General features: G+C 43.4%; 1 protein-coding gene across 3 annotated transcripts in view; it reads left to right on the forward strand.

The window, feature by feature from the left end:
- LOC145414012 (luc7-like protein 3) overlaps positions 1–16,715 on the forward strand; it is a 198,705-nt gene that overhangs the window by 26,884 nt on the left and 155,106 nt on the right. For all 3 annotated transcript variants that reach the window (XR_013899815.1, XM_080283580.1, XM_080283581.1), the window contains exon 2: positions 8,381–8,461. Coding sequence is in view for 2 of the 3 variants with exons in the window: in XM_080283580.1 (XP_080139706.1) it covers positions 8,381–8,461 (81 nt within the window). In the remaining variant the exon portion in view is untranslated. The remainder of the gene's footprint in view (positions 1–8,380; positions 8,462–16,715) is intronic.

Consider the following 16,715-nt stretch of genomic DNA (forward strand, 5'->3'; position numbering starts at 1 on the left):
GGATGTGAGTGTTCTGAGAGGGGAGGGTGGAGGTATGTCTGACCACTACCTGATGGAGGGAAAGTTAAGAGTAAGTAAGAGATGGGTGAGAGCTAGGAGGGTTAGGTGTGGCAGGGAGGTTTTGAAAGTGAGTTGGATAAAAGAGAGAAAAAGATAGAGTATCAGGAGAAATTGAAAGATGAGTGGAACGCAGTGAAAGATCGGGAAAATGGCAGTGTGGAGGAGGAATGGCAGTTGTTTAAGAGTGCTGTGGTGGGGCATGCAGAAGAGGTGTGTGGTGTGAGACGTGTGGGTGGTGGTGTAAGAAAAGGAAGTGTATGGTGGTGCGAGGAAGTAAGCACGGCTGTGGCTGAGAAGAGACGTGTATATGAAGTGTGGCTGCAGAGGAAGGATGAGATGTTATATGAAAGGTATAAGGAAAAGAGGAATAGGGCAAGAAGGGCTGTGCGTGATGCTAAAGTGGCAGCAGATGAGAGATGGGGTAGGCGGCTGACAGAGAATTTTCAACAGAATAAGAAAATGTTTTGGAAGGAGGTGAAAAGGGTGCGAAAGGGAGAGTCTGGGAAGGAAGAACGAGTAAAAGCAGAGGATGGAAGGATGTTAATTGAGATGGATACAGCAGGGAAGAGATGGGCAGAGTATTTTGAAAGATCGTTAAATGTAGAGGAGGAAAGGGTGGCTGAGATTGTGGCGGATGGAAGGGTGCAAGGAATAAACGTGTTGGGAGAGTTGAATGATTCTTTGATCATGAAGGAGGAAGTGGAGAAGGCAGTAAAGGAGATGAAAACAGGGAAAGCTGCAGGTATGGATGGGTGTGCTGTGGAATGCCTGAAGGGTGGTGGAGTGACTATTGTTGATTGGTTAGTAAGATTGTTGAATGTGTGCTTTGTGAAAGGTATGGTGCCAATTGACTGGGCAAGTGCTTGTGTGGTCCTGTTGTATAAAGGCAAGGGTGATAAGTATGAATGTACTAGCTTTAGGGGTATAAGTCTGTTGAGTGTTGTAGGTAAGGTGTATGGTAGAGTGTTAATTATGAGGGTTAGAGAGGGTACAGAGGGAGTGATTGGTGATGAGCAGTGTGGCTTTAGGAGAGGGAGGGGATGCGTGGATCGGGTGTTTGCTGTGAGACTAGTGTGTGAAAAGTATTTAGCGAAGGGTAAGGATGTGTTTTGGGCATTTATGGATTTAGAGAAAGCGTATGATGGAATTGATAGGGAGGCTTTGTGGACTGTTTTAAGATTGTTTGGACTTAATGGTAGGTTACTAAAAGGGGTGAAAAGTTTTTATGTAAATAGTAGAGCGTGTGTAAGAGTGGGAAATGCTGTGAGTGATTGGTTTCCCATGAGAGTGGGGCTGCGACAGGGATGTGTGATGTCGCCATGGTTGTTTAATATTTATATGGATGGTGTTGTAAGGAAGGTGAATGCAAGAGTTTTAGGTGGAGGTCTGAGTCTGGTGAATGTTGATGGTGGAGAGTGGAATCTGAAGCAACTGCTGTTTGCAGATGATACTGCACTGGTGGCTGATTCAGAGGAGAGATTGAGACAGTTGGTAGAGGAGTTTGGAAGGGTGTGTGAAAGGAAGAAATTGAAAGTAAATGAGAATAAGAGTAAAGTGATGAAGTGTACGAGGTTGGTAGATGGTAGGGGGATGAATATAGTTTTGAATGGCGAGTTGCTTGAGGAGGCAGTGTGTTTTAAATATCTAGGGTCACATGTTGCTGTGGATGGAAGAATAGATGCAGAAGTGAAGTTTAGAATAAATGAAGTAGGAAAGGTGCTGGTAGGAATGAAAAAAGTGTTTAGATGTCGTTTGCTTAGAATGGATGTAAAGAGAAGGCTGTATGAGGGTGATGTGGTACTGACTGCGTTATATGGGGCTGAAACATGGGATATGGGTGTAGCAGAGAGGAAAAGTTTGAATGTAATGGAAATGAGATGTCTGAGGAGTATGTGTGGAGTGACGCGTATGGATCAAGTGCGAAATGATGAAGTGCGAAGAAGAACTGGAGTTGTTCGGGAGATAGCTGGTAGAGTTGAGCAGAGGGTGTTGCGATGGTTTGGCCATATGGAGAGAATGGATAATGAGCGATTGTTGAAAAAGATAACTAGATCTGATGTGAGAGGTGTAAGGCTGAGAGGAAGACCACGAATAGGATGGATGGACAGTGTGAAGAGAGCGCTGGATGCGAGAGGGATGTCTGTTGAGCAAGGAAGAGTGGCTGTGCTTGACAGAAATAAATGGAGAGAAATTGTGAATGAATAAGTGATGACACAGCCCTGAGGGGATATTCTCCCACATTTGGTCTGATCGCTTTCAGGTCAGGTGCGGGTAAGTGGATGGGTCTGTTATAATGTGGCAGGGGTAAACCAGCTCTGCTGTTGGGCCCTACTGCGGATGTCACTGATTGCATTGCGCAGTTGACCCTTGTGCGGTGTGGTGTGGTGAGGATCTGTCCGTTCTCCCCTTTGGGGCTAAGATGCGAATGAATGTGTTTGAATGGATGAGTAAATGGGGAGTGTGTCGTCCTGTCTCGGCTACCTCCCTTTCCTTGGGGGAAGCAGCTTAGGTATATAGATAGATAGATAGATCAATTAATCAAAACTTTAATAACCATATTTCAGGGGGATCCATCAGAGTCTATGTTCAGTCACGTAGGCTTTGGATATTATTTATTAGTTGCACCTATAACGAGAAATTAAAGGAAGAGAATCAATAATAGAAATACTAAAACAAAATGAATTACAGGTGGTAGCAAATACAGTAGGCAGAATACTGAAATGAAAAGACATAATTATGAATATAAGTAGGAACATAGAAATGAACAATAGAGACAGAAAAAAAGAAAAAAGGCATCTTGTTTCAAAATCTCCCGGACAGGAGTAGGCGCCATCAACAACAAACCGTGTGAGAGGTGATCTTCTGTTGTCGGCAGCCATCTTGCGACTGTCGTGCCAGCCCTCTACAGCCAAGCGCCGCACTTTCAGCCTGTACCTTCCACGTGTGGACGTGCATTTCGCTGCAATTTAGTTGCATGTATTTTCTTTGTATTTTCGTCGCAACTTATGTTTCAAGATGGTAAGCAAGAGTGGTTCTTCAGGTAGCTGGTAATGGACGAGAGTAGCCTGGCATCTCTAAATCTTCGCAGCCAAAGGAGAAATGGCAATACAGGAAAGGGCAGAAATACACCAAGTATACACTTACTGACAAGGTGATATACAGTTGCTGACAGTTGACAATACAGTGGAAATCTACAGTTACGTGACCACAATAATAGTTCATAAAGTTTACTGAGGGTGTGGGCAAAGAATCATGATTTTATGCAGTTAGGTTTGGACGCCTCAAACCAAAACTAATTTTTCCCATAAGAAGTTCAGTTTAAATTTTGATGATTTGCTTTTTGCGGTGATTTTTAGGCACCCATGCCCATCAAAATTCAAAATTCCACTGTATATACATATGTATATCTCTCTCTATCTATCTACCTATTGCCAGACGCCTCAATCCCGTTTGGGGTGGCCACAAACAAATCGCCTCCAAGTCACCCTGTCCCCCGCCATTTCCATTTCACTGCCCTGCTCCCAACTCACCCCCCTCCCTCTCTCATGTACCTCTCCTCCCCATCCCTCCATCTCATCCTCGGCCTCCACCTCCCTCTTCCCCCCTCCATCTCACTCACATACACTCTCTTCGTCAGTCTTTCACCCTCCATCCTCTCCACATGGCCAAACCACCTCAGTGTGTTCCTCATAACGCTTCCTATCACATCCACATCAACACCACAACGCTCCTTTGTATCCTCATTCGTCAGCCTGTCTCTCCATGTGACTACACAGGCTCCTCTTAAATAACTCATTTCCACTGCTCTCACTCTTGACTTGTGTCCTTCCAACAACGTCCAAGCTTCACTTCCGTACGTTAGAGTTGGTATCACAATACTGTCATGTAGTAACTTTTTCACTTCCATGCTCACTTCCCTGTTTCTTATCACTTCTTTCAAAGAACCAGCAACCTTTCTTCCCTGCTGTACCCTTTCAAGCACTTCACCCTCCAAACCTCCATCCTTACTCATCACACTCCCCAAGTACTTAAACGTACTCACATTTTCCAGTTCCTCATCATCCAACCTCACTGTACATTCACTGACTTCACCTCTCTCAGAGACCATCACTTTACTCTTCCCTACATTCACCTTTAGATTCTGTTTTTTACACACTCTCTCAAACTCATCCACCAAACCTTGCAGCTCCTCTTCGTCTTCACTCAACAACACAGTATCATCTGCAAACAACAGTACAGGGAGTTTCCAAACATTATCCTCTCTCACCAGGGCCACTCCAACATCCACCACCCTACCTTGTACCTCTTTTATTACCCCATCCATATACAGATTGAACAACCATGGCGACATGACACATCTCTGTTTCAACCCAACTTTCAAAGAGAAAAATTCACTTAGTTCACCATCCACATGGACTGCAGCCTTCGCACCATCATACATACTCTTCACAGCATTCAACAACATTCCGTCTACTCCATATATTCTTAACACTTTCCACAATCCTTGTCTATCCACCCTGTCATATGCTTTCTCCAAATCCATGAAAGCCGCATACAACTTCTTTCCCTTCTCTAGAAACTTTTCCACTAAAGATCTAAGAATGAATATCTGATCTACACAACCTCTTCCCTTTCTAAAGCCTCCCTGTTCTTCTCCAACTAATTTCTCTGTTCTTTCTCTAACTCAGTCAATAAGTATCCTACCATACACTTTTCCTATTATACTAAGAAGACAAATGCCCCTATGATTACCACACACTTCTTTTTCCCCTTTTCCTTTGTACAAGGGAATAATTATACCTGACTTCCAATCCTCTGGGACTCTACCTTCCTCTCAGGCCAATCTGCACATCTTCCACATCCATTCTACTACTATCTCTCCACACACTCCATGAATTCCTGGGGCTTTCCCCGATTTAACTTTCTTCATTGCTTCCACAACTTCTATCCTACTGATTTCTTCCTGTCTTCTCACCTCCCTCCTTCTCCCAGCCATTCCCCAACCACTTATACTCGCATTACTTCCATCCTCTATGTTCAACAATTCCTTAAAGTGTTCTCTCCATCTGCTCACTTTTTCTCCCTTCTCCACTAGTAGTCTACCATTTTTATCTTTCACTCCCCTGCTAACTTCACGTCCACCCTGTCCCATTATTCAGCATCTATGGGACTGGGATGATACCGAGAAATTAGATTTGCCGAATAATAAAAAACCTACCTACTCAGTACCTTAAATATATTGGTGAACACTGTCATCACCACTTATGGTATTACAACTGTGTTTGGAGAGAGTACTGTATGCTGTACAATACTGCAATCAATATAGTACTATACCTGAATCTGAAATATATATATATATAAACAAGTGTAATGACACAGTAGGCCTACAGGTCAGATAACACTTCCTGGATGGCTGAAATGATACGAAATATTACCTACCAGCTCAGTACATCACATGTATTGGTGAACTCATCACTACTTATATTATTACAAATATGTCTGGAGTACTGTATACAGTACTTTTTCTGAACAAAATAAAATAGTCGGAAAATTGCATAAAGTAAAGTGAAGGAATATGAATTGGTAAGGTCTTTCTGACTGAAGAGGTGAGACAGGGTTTGACACAAAAGAAGAAAGCATACAATGAATGGATGAGAAATAGGGGCGTGGAAGACGTTGAGAGGCGGAAGAGAGAGTTATATGTAGAAAGAGAGAGAGGTGAAAAGATTAGTAAGAGAGAGTAAGAAGAGAGTGGATGAGGAATTTGGAAGGAATTTAAGTGTAAAGTGGAGGGACTGTAAGAAAATGTTCTGGAAAGAGGTGAAAAGAGTAAGACAGGGTGGAAGTGAAGTTAGCAGGGGAGTGAAAGATAAAAATGGTAGATTACCATTGGAGAAGAGAGAAAAAGTGAGCAGATGGAGAGAACATTTTAAGGAATTGTTGAACATAGAGGATGGAAGTAATGCGAGTATAAGTGGCTGGGGAATGGCTGGGAGAAGGAGGGAGGTGAGAAGACAGGAAGAAATCAGTAGGATAGAAGTTGTGGAAGCAAAGAAGAAAGTTAAATCGGGGAAAGCCCCAGGAATTGATGGAGTGTGTGGTGAAATGCTGAATTATGGGGGGGAGATAGTAGTAGAATGGATGTGGAAGATGTGCAGATTGGCCTGGGAGGAAGGTAGAGTCCCGGAGGATTGGAAGTCAGGTATAATTATTCCCTTGTACAAAGGAAAAGGGGAAAAAGAAGTGTGTGGTAATCATAGAGGCATTTGTCTTCTTAGTATAATAGGAAAAGTGTATGGTATGATACTTATTGACTGAGTTAGAGAAAGAACAGAGAAATTAGTTGGAGAAGAACAGGGAGGCTTTAGGAAGGGAAGAGGTTGTGTAGATCAGATATTCATTCTTAGATCATTAGTGGAAAAGTTTCTAGAGAAGGGAAAGAAGTTGTATGCGACTTTCATGGATTTGGAGAAAGCGTATGACAGGGTGGATAGACAAGGATTGTGGAAAGTGTTAAGAATATATGGAGTAGATGGAAAGTTGTTGAATGATGTGAAGAGTATGTACGATGGTGCCAAGGCTGCAGTGCGTGTGGGTGGTGAACTAAGTGAATTTTTCTCTTTGAAAGTTGGTTTGAAACAGGGATGTGTCATGTCTCCATGGTTGTTCAATCTGTACATGGATGGAGTAATAAAAGAGGTTCAAGGTAGGGTAGTGGATGTTGGAGTGGCCCTGGTGAGAGAGGATAGTGTTTGGAAACTCCCTGTACTGTTGTTTGCAGATGATACTGTGTTGTTGAGTGAAGACGAAGGGGAGCTGCAAGACTTGGTGGATGAGTTTGAGAGAGTGTGTAAGAAACGGAATCTAAAGGTGAATGTAGGGAAGGGTAAAGTGATGGTCTTTGAGAGAGGTGAAGTCAGTGAATGTACAGCGAGGTTGGATGGTGAGGAATTGGAAAATGTGAGTACGTTTAAGTACTTGGGTAGTGTGATGAGTAAGGATGGAGGTTTGGAGGTTGAAGTGCTTGAAAGGGTACAGCAGGGAAGAAAGGTTGCTGGTTCTTTGAAAGCAGTGATAAGAAACAGGGAAGTGAGCATGGAAGTGAAAAAGTTACTACATGACAGTATTGTGATACCAACTCTAACGTACGGAAGTGAAGCTTGGACGTTGTTGGAAGGACACAAGTCAAGAGTGAGAGCAGTGGAAATGAGTTATTTAAGAGGAGCCTGTGTAGTCACATGGAGAGACAGGCTGACGAATGAGGATATAAAGGAGCGTTGTGGTGTTGATGTGGATGTGATAGGAAATGTTATGAGGAACACACTGAGGTGGTTTGGCCATGTGGAGAGGATGGAGGGTGAAAGACTGACGAAGAGAGTGTATGTGAGTGAGGTGGAGGGGGGAAGAGGGAGGGGGAGGCCGAGGATGAGATGGAAGGATGGGGTGGAGAGGTATTTGAGAGAGGGGGGGGTGAGTTGGGAGCAGGGCAGTGAAATGGTGGGGGATGGGGTGGAGAGGTATATGAGAGAGGGGGGTGTGAGTTGGGAGCAGGGCAGTGAAATGGCGGGGGACAGGGCGACTTGGAGGCGATTTGTTTGTGGCCACCCCAAACGGGATTGAGGCGTCTGGCAATAGATAGATAGATAGATAGACTAAATACCTCCACTCCCAAATAGCAGGCTAATTGGCAACTCTGACTCGTAACCGAACTACGAGAATCACTGAGAACCTTCCAGTTCTACCCAACTAGCAAATCCTGCTTCTCAGGAGCATACTGAACGTGTTTAAGGAAGCCAAACAACATGTTGAATAATTCACCTTATTGTTCATAACATGAACTGTGAAGGTAGGTCAACTAGTTGTGAGGGAGAAGGAGGTACACAGTAGGCCTCTAAGCAGTCACATGCTGTGCACTGTGACAAGGAGGGGCACTTGCAGTGGCTGAACATGCCACAGTGGGGCATATTTTGACCCATACCATGTGTTATGTATATTCTACTAATAATATACACTAAATCGTCCAACAGCAGTGCATGCTCTGTACTGTATGAAGGGCATTATGGAAATGCACAGTGTGAATAAGCTCACTGTACTGTGTAATTCTGTAATGAATGTGAATTTACTTTTGCAACAGACTCCCAGAACATCACAGAGCTTGCTACTATGTCAGAGAATGTTAAACTTAATTAGTATATCTTTCCGATTATGCTCATCAACTTTGAGGAAATTTCATGGTTAATAGAGTTTAAGGTATCATTTGAGTACTGTATTGACTTCCATTGCACGTAAAATACAGCATTTTATTGTTTTTATGTTCCAGGTCTGCCGGCACTTCCTTGTCAAATTCTGCCCTCATGACCTATTTACCAACACCAAATCTGATCTTGGTCCCTGTGATAAGGTAAGTGCTTGAAGTTTTATTGTTGTATAGTTGTAGAAATGGTTGTTTCTCCCCAGTGTACTGTATTGCTGTCTGCAGGTGAATCTACAGTATACTGAGTGACAAACCAGATGGTTTCCAGGAACCCGGGAAAGCATTTTTAGTGCTGGGTGACAAGAATATAGCTCCATACTCCCTGTGGGCCTAGGCAGAAGGGAGTTGGTGGCAGGCATTTGCAGTCCTCCGCCCTCTTATATTTATTCACTGGTAAAATATAAGAGAAGAAAGGTGTTGTTGATTATGATGAGAAACAGTCATAGAAAAATTATAGTACCACATGGAGAAGAGGGTTTTTATATGCAAAAATAAACACTGAAGGCTGAAAGCCTGTAGAATATGTGCTTTACATTGAAAAGTGAACATAGTGGAATCAGCATTCATGTTCTTTTCATTGAACCTGTACCCATGTATTCTCAGCATGTCTTAAAATACAGTAGTAGTAGTAGTTGTTCCCTAGGCAGTCTGGCTGAACAGCCCAGAGCCCTTAAGGAATGCCATGGCTGAGACTGGGCTTTCCCACAGAGCTCTCAAGGAGTGTATGTTGTGTTGTTGGCGTAGGTGATTGTGTGCAATGCAATCTTCCATAATGTGCTTAATAAAAGTATGGGGTGCTGTGTTACATCTTGGACAGGCATCAGTGACGGAGTCATCCAGCCTCTTCTGGTAACTTAAGAGGGCTGGATGATGCCTACATCTCAGCCTGGCCAGGTGGACCCTGTCCTCACGAGGGAGATAGGATTCAGGGCCCGTACTTATAAAAACTACATCATAGTTAGGTGAAAGTCATAAATGTGAGACTTAGGGAGCACCTCACCATAACTAAGTCGAGACTTTGTTAGGTCGAAGTCACAAGCTGTTGAGTTAGCGGTTGGCGCTGCGTAGCACTTGAGAGTTTCGAAAAATGAAGAAAAATCTAAGAAAACAACAGAGAAAAGATGCTACAAAAAATCAGAAATTACTACGATATTTTCTTAAATGTTTGCAGGGTAACGTAAACAGATTAATGTCATTTTTGAGGAATTATTAATTTACCACTTTGTGTTGTGGACGAGGACATGTTGCCTCTCCACACCACCCTGTAAACAAACACCGCCACCGCTATCCAAGCATGGAGAACTCCAACAATGTAACAAGCAAACGTTCCAGAAAGCAAAATTGGACCCCCGATGCCACATATAAGCTGGCACAGTTGTATCTTGAGAACATACACGTGCTGAAGGGGGTTAAAGCCTTGTTTCTTGCTGTTGGTCTTGTTAGTGTCTCCCGCACCAAATCGGTCACAAAAATTATGCCTGCACGGTCCAAACGATATCTCTTGACCAGTTCTGCATCACTTAGCTCGTTAAGCACATCTTTCCTTTCACGAAAATGTCTTGGTTGACGCTGGCGAATTTGTTGTTGTTGTGGTGCGGCGGCCATCTTTACTGTTATGATCGAGTCATAAGCCGCGTCCGAAGCGCTATACCCACTCGGGAGGGGTCTTAAGCTATGACTCAGTTTAAGTCGAACATAAGGACTTACGACTCGCTCCTATGAATTTAGGACAGACTTTAGCCCTATGACTCAGTCTTAGTGTTTTATAAGTACGGGCCCAGGAGGGTGGATATCAGGAGGCCGTGCATGCAGCTGTGTGTTGTCTTTAAGTGACTGAATGGAGCGGCGAGTGATTTGAGCATGGATAATTGGATATGCTTGTGGAGGCTGGTCTGAGGCAGGCGGGGGAGGGGAGAGATGACAGTATTTGTGTATGATAACATGTGCTGGGTGTTGTTTTGATATTCCTTGGTGTGTATGGATGTGCTGCCATGTAGTGTAGTGGATGTTCTGGGTTTGTGGAGGCTGCAGCAAGAAATTGGGTGCCTCTCATGTTTAGTTGATCCTTGACTTTGATTACTTTGATTTCTTGATGTAGGTGGTCTGTGGGTGTAGTAGCTGTGCATCCTGTGATTATTTTTAGGGCCTTGTATTGTATGGTCTGTAGAATGTTGTAATGTGTTTTAATGAGGTAAGAATCCCAAGCAGGGCTTGCATAATTCATCACTGAACGTATATATTGTTTGTATACTGTGGTGATGGTTTCTTTGTTGTGTCCGAATGTTGTATGAGCAAGTGACCTCAAGGCATTGAGTCTTGGTGTTATTTTATTTTTAATGTTTGTGATGTGCTGTTTAAATGACATTGATGTATTGTATGTTACACCAAGGATTTTGTGTGTGTGTGTGTGTTTGTGGTAGGGGAATGTTGTTTATGGTGAGGTGTGGGATTTGACTGCGCTCTGCTGTCCAGTTTGTGAGATGGGTCACTGTAGATTTGGCAGGGGCTATTTTGAGCCTGTTTGTGGTGAGCCATTCGTGTAGTGTGTTAAGGTAAGGTTGGAGGATGTGTGCAGCTGTGTTTGCATTTTGGTGTGTACGTGTGTTATATCATGTGCATAGGAAGCTGTGTGTATCTGTGGGGTGTGGGTATGTCGGTCATGTATAGGTTAAAGAGTGTAGGGGACAAAACAGATCCTTGGGGATGCCATTTGTGAAGTTTGTGATGTTCGAAGACTGACCGACAAATGTTACATGTGCACATCTGCGTGCTAAGTAGTTTGCCAACCATCTTTTTGTGTTATTGTGCATGTTTGTGTTGAGTATTTTGTTTGTGAGGTTGTGGCGGGGGATGGCATCAAAAGCTTTGCTGATGTTTAGTGTGACTAGGAGTGTTCCGTGTGGTGGCCTAGCTGAATTCATGCCATCAAAAACTCTCTGTGTAAGGTCTGAAAGAATGGTGTTTGTGGAGTGTAGTGGCCTAAAGCCATGTTGTGATTGGGCTAGGGGGATGTGAGGTGTGACTCGTTGTAGTACCAGTCGTTCAGTGACTTTAGAGGGGGTGCAGAGGAGTGTGATGGGGCTGTGTGAGGAAGGTAACGTGGGGTCTTTTTTTGGGTTTAGGGATAGTGATGATAATGCCATGCTTCCAGATGTTGGGTACTATGTTGTGTGAGTAGCCGTAGTTTGATATGTTGGTGAGTGGTTGTATGCTTTGTGGTCAAGGTGTTTAAGGTGAATGTTGCTTATGTTGTCTGGTCCACAGGCAGATGAGTGCTTAAGGTTGCTAATGATGTGCTTCGTCTTGTTGTAAGTGAAAGGTGTGTAGTCTGGGTCTGTGGGGAACTGTCTCTTACGACAGATGATACGTCAGTCGTCACGATGGGGGTTTAGATGGCTGACTTATGAAAAGTGATTGTTGAGAGTGTTTTCTTGTTGTTTGTTTAAAGGTATGGTGTCTGTTGTGATGGCAGCATGTGATTGTGTAGTGTTGCTGTTGGAGAGTGTGGTGCTATTTAGTGTTTTGTAGAATTTACTGGTGTTTGTTTTGTGGTCAAGTGTTTGGAGATAATTATTCCAGTTTAGTGTTTGCTGTTCTGATATTTTATTGTTTATTTGAGTGTTGAGTTCTTGTATTTGGTGTACGGTGTCTTGTGTATGGGGTGTTGGAGTGTGTCCCGTTGAATGATGAGGCCTTGAATTTCTGGTGTGAAGTTGAGGTTGTGTCTCTGTTGTCTCTAGGGATTTTGTCTTTTGTCTGCATTTTGTATAATTGTATTGAAAGTGTGCACAGCGGTGTTGATGTTTGTGATGGGTGTACTGGTTAGCAAACTCTCATCCCTTTTCTGTCCAGCTCTCTAATGCAAGAGTTAACCGTTACTCCCAGTCTTTCATTTATGCAACAGGTCAGCTCTGGAACTGTCTCCCTCTGTCTATTTCCTGCTGCCTATGATCTCCAGTCTTTCAAACGCAGTGTGTCCAGGCATCTCAAAATGATCGGATCTTGAATTTGGCTCTCTATTGTATTTTGTTTTTCTCTTGGAGGGAACTGTTACTGCAGGCTCATGGCCTTTGGTTCCTTCTTCCTCGCATAAAAAAAAAAGAAAAAAGAAAAAAAAAGTTGTGAAGGCCTCCCAGTTGTCTCTCTTATAATTAGTGTATGTATGTCTGTGGCCAGCTGGGGTGATTCTGGTTTTGGTAGTGATGATGATTGGGAGGTGATCAGAACCAAGGGTTTTGACCACTCTCCAGGATGTAGTGGGGATGAGATTTGAGGAGCAGGTGATGTCTGGGGATGATGGGAGGAAGAGGGCTTGGAGTGGAATATGGGTATGTTGATGTAGATTGTTCAGTATGAAAAGATGATCTGTCTGGATCTGCATTACCAGCCCTTTGTCTGTGTCAGGGTTGTTGACATGCCAGGCCGACGCCTTGGCATTGAAATCACCATCCAGGATGATGTTGGGTATGTTAGTGATGTGGTGTATTTGTGGAGAGTAATTGTGTGGTACTGTGGGGGATGACTGGGGGGGAATGTATGTGTTGGCGATTGTTATATGTGATTTGTTACCAGTGCGTATTTAAATTGATTGTATTTCTGTTGTGGTGTCATGTGGGGGGAGAACTGACTGTGTGTGTGCACTGATAACTGAAAATTTTTGGATTTGTTTACCAGGGTGATGAGTCCACCGCCACAACCGTTGGCCCGGTTTTGTCGAATGGTGGTGAAGTTATGAAATACTGGTGTTTTCTGTGCTTTGTGTAGTTTTGTTTCTTATAAGATGACACTGAGTATGTTTTGTTGTTTGATGAATTGTGTGAGTTCTTGTTTTTTGGTGTTTATGCCATCTATGTTTAACTGAAGGATGTTTATGTTGTGTGTGCAATGTGTGTTGGTTGCTGCAACACTGAGGAAGAGGGTTGAGGGGATGGGGTAGGAGAAGGTTGTGATGGAGGTAAGGGTTGGGGTGGATTAGGATGGGTTGGAATGGGAGGGGTTGGGGGATTGAATGGTGTGGGAAGGATTGGTGGGTTTGGCTGAGGAGGTGTGGGAAAAGTAGGAGTAGGGCTGGGGGGGTTAGTGGGTGAGGGGAAGCAGCATATGGAGCAGGTCCAGGTGTTTGTGTAATGTTTTCTGAATGCAAGTGTTGTGTAGGTGTAATGGGTCCAGTTCTTGCAGGAATTGCACTGAAATGAACCCTTGTCTGTCGGCTCGACATGATAGGTTTTGAGCATGTTGGACATATGTATTTGTTGGTGGGTCCTGGATTGCTCTCAATGTCCCCGGCTAGAAGTTGTCGAGAAATGACCGCCGGGGAGCCATTTCTCGGTGTAGAAAAAATGGTGTTGTTGTATGTGTTGTGTTGAGAGATGTGGTACTTGCCCAGGCGACCAAAGCCACTTCCAGGTACTTGGGACCGGGGGGGTTTGTGGTGGTTTGGCCCCCAAGCTGTCCTCCTCTTCTCTTTGATAGCTTCTAGGGGGTAGACCCACAGCGGAGATGCCACCGCTCCAAGTCATCTTAGAATACAGTTAAGGATGAGGATGGTTAGTCAAACATCCCACTACTCACCTTACCCACCTACTAAATGAAGCCTTTCTCAAGTTGTGTACAGTTGTCTGATGACTGTGAAAATAAAATAAGAAATATGTCATTGACCTCCAGAGGTGGATACAGAGGACACATAATTTAGCTCTGTGTCTGCTTGGGTCTCAGTCAACCTTGAATGACTGAGGATTGTGAGCTGTGATGTGATGTGTGTATATTTTTAATGCTTAAGGAAGGAGGGTATGAGATGGGATGTGATGTTTGTTTAAAGATAATGTTAATGCTCAAGGAAGGAAGGTATGATGTTAGAAGCCCAGGAGGGTATTGTCTATATATCTATACCTAGGCTGCTTTCCCCAAAGAAAGGGAGATTGCCAAAACAGGACGACATATTTGCAATCTACTCATCCAAACACGCATTTATTCATATCTTAGCCCCAAGGGGAGATGGGACAGATCCTCACCACACGAGGGTCAGTTGCACAGTGGAATCAGCGACATCCACAGCAGGACCCGACAGCAGAGCTTGTTTACCCCTGCCACATGATAATGGACCCATCCCCTTACCCACACCTGACCTTATCAGCTGATCAGACCAAATGCAGGAGAATATTCCCTTGAGGTCGCATCACCATTTATTCATTCACAGTTTATCTCTCTCTCTCTCTTTTTGCTAACTGGGCTTGATAAATCATAAGATTCCTGCCACTAATAAAAGTACTGGTAATCACCAAAGCCAGAAAGCTGGTTGAATTGAAATGGGTTGATGCAACTCAACTTCTGAAATCTTTCAAGATTACTGAAAGATCAGAGTGACTGTGAACCTGGGAAGACTGTCGGTTGCCTCCTGCGCTCCTAAATCAGTGTTGTAGGTGTAGCAGAGAAATTTCTGAATTTAGCTAGATACATTATTACCTTCCATTTTACTTCGGTTGCTTGCAGTGACTTTTTAGTGCTGCAGGACGTAGATCTATGTTGCTGGTGTTTTAGAGGGGGAGGTATATCTTCGTCCCTAGCTTGATGTGGGTTAGACACAAATGGAGAGGCCCTACAGTGGTCCCTACTTTACACACCCAGGAAAGCACATGAAGCCTTCAGGTTTTGCATGGGATGCTAAGAAAGCATTAAGGGAAAGGGGGCGGTTGGTATGTCGGAAGCACTCCTGTGGGAGTCACCATGACTATTATTTGTTGAGACGATGTCTATCAACAACAAAGTACAGTGCAACAATTTCTCGTCTCTCTCTCTCTCTCTCTCTCTCTCTTTTTTTTTTTTTTTTTTTTTTTTTTTTTTTTTTTAAGGACTTGTTTGTATGTTAACTTCATATGCTGTTACAGTAATGAAATATGATATCTAGCACTGGAGTTATAAGAATTAGGTAGTCCGAAGATGTAGGACCACCTCTTATAAAAAAACTACCTTTGAACTGATTTACTTAATAAAGGTGTACTGGCGTGTTTTCAAGTATGAAGAGGTCCACCAACAAGCAAGGAGAATGATTCCATAAGGGATAGGTAAGGATAAATTAGGATAGGTTAGCATTAAATTGGGTAGGTTAGCCTAAAATAGGTTAGGTAGGTTAGGATAAATAAGGTTGGGTTGAATTACGAAAATATGTTAGGTTTGGGTAAGTGGGCACTGGTAAAGGGAAATTTCACTCAAAAATGGCATTCTAAGGTGGCGTCTCTCTGTCTTCACACACAGGTTAGGATAAGTTTGGTTAGATTAGCATAAAATTGGTTAGGTCTATCTATCTATTAGTCTGTTGTGTCTGTTGCCAGACACCTTAATCCCGTAAGGGGTGGCCACAAACTTATCGTCTCCATGTCGCCCTGTCCTCTGCAATTTCACTGCCTTCTCCCCAGTTCACTTCCTTCTCTCTCAGATACCTCTCCACTCCATCCCTCCATCTCATCCTCGGCCTCCCCCTCCTCCTATCTTCATCCATCTCAGTACCTCACTCACGTACACTCTTCTCGTTAGTCTCTTGCTCACCATCCTCTCCATATGGCCAAACCTCCTCAATATATTTCTCCTAATGCTTTCTGTCACTTAAACATCCACACCACAATGCCCCTTCACTGCCTTATTTGTCAGTTTCTCTCTCCATGTAACTCCACATGCTTCTCTCAGATAACATTTCCACTGCTTTTGCACTTGACTTGCGTCCCTCCAACAAGGTCCAAGCTTCACTTCCGTATGTTAGAGTTGATATTACGGTACTGTCATGCAGCAACTTTTGTACTTCCATGCTCAGTTCCCTGATTCTTTTCACTGCTTTCAAAGAACCAGCAACCTTTCTTCCATGTTTTACCCTTTCAAGCACTTCATCTTCCAAACTTCCATCCTTACTCATCACACTACCTAAGTACTTAAATGCACTCACATTTTCCATTTCCTCCTCATTCATTAGGGCCACACCAACATCCACTGCTTTACCTTGTATCTCTTTTATAACCTCATCCATATACAGATTGAACAACCCTGGAGACATGACATATCTCTGTTTCAATCCAACATTCAGATAGTAAAATTCACTCAGTTCACTTTCCACACACACTGCAGCTTTAGCACCCTCATATATACCAGTACTCTTCATGGGATTCAACAACTTCCCATGTACTCTATATATTCTCAATATTTTCCACATTCCTTGTCTATCCACTCTGTCACATGCTTTCCCTAAATCTGTGAAGACAGCGTACAACTTCTTTCCCATATCTAGAAACTTTGCCACTAAAGAAGGTTGAATATCTGATCCACACAAGCTTTTTCCTTCCTAAAACTTCCATGTTCTTCTCTAAGTAACTCCCCTGTTGTTTCCCCTAACTGTCAATAAGTATCCTACCATGAA

Source organism: Coenobita brevimanus, chromosome 98 (assembly GCF_032717465.1).
Source record: "Coenobita brevimanus isolate Jiangsu-jjx chromosome 98, ASM3271746v2, whole genome shotgun sequence".
In the NCBI taxonomy this organism is placed as follows: domain Eukaryota; kingdom Metazoa; phylum Arthropoda; class Malacostraca; order Decapoda; family Coenobitidae; genus Coenobita; species Coenobita brevimanus.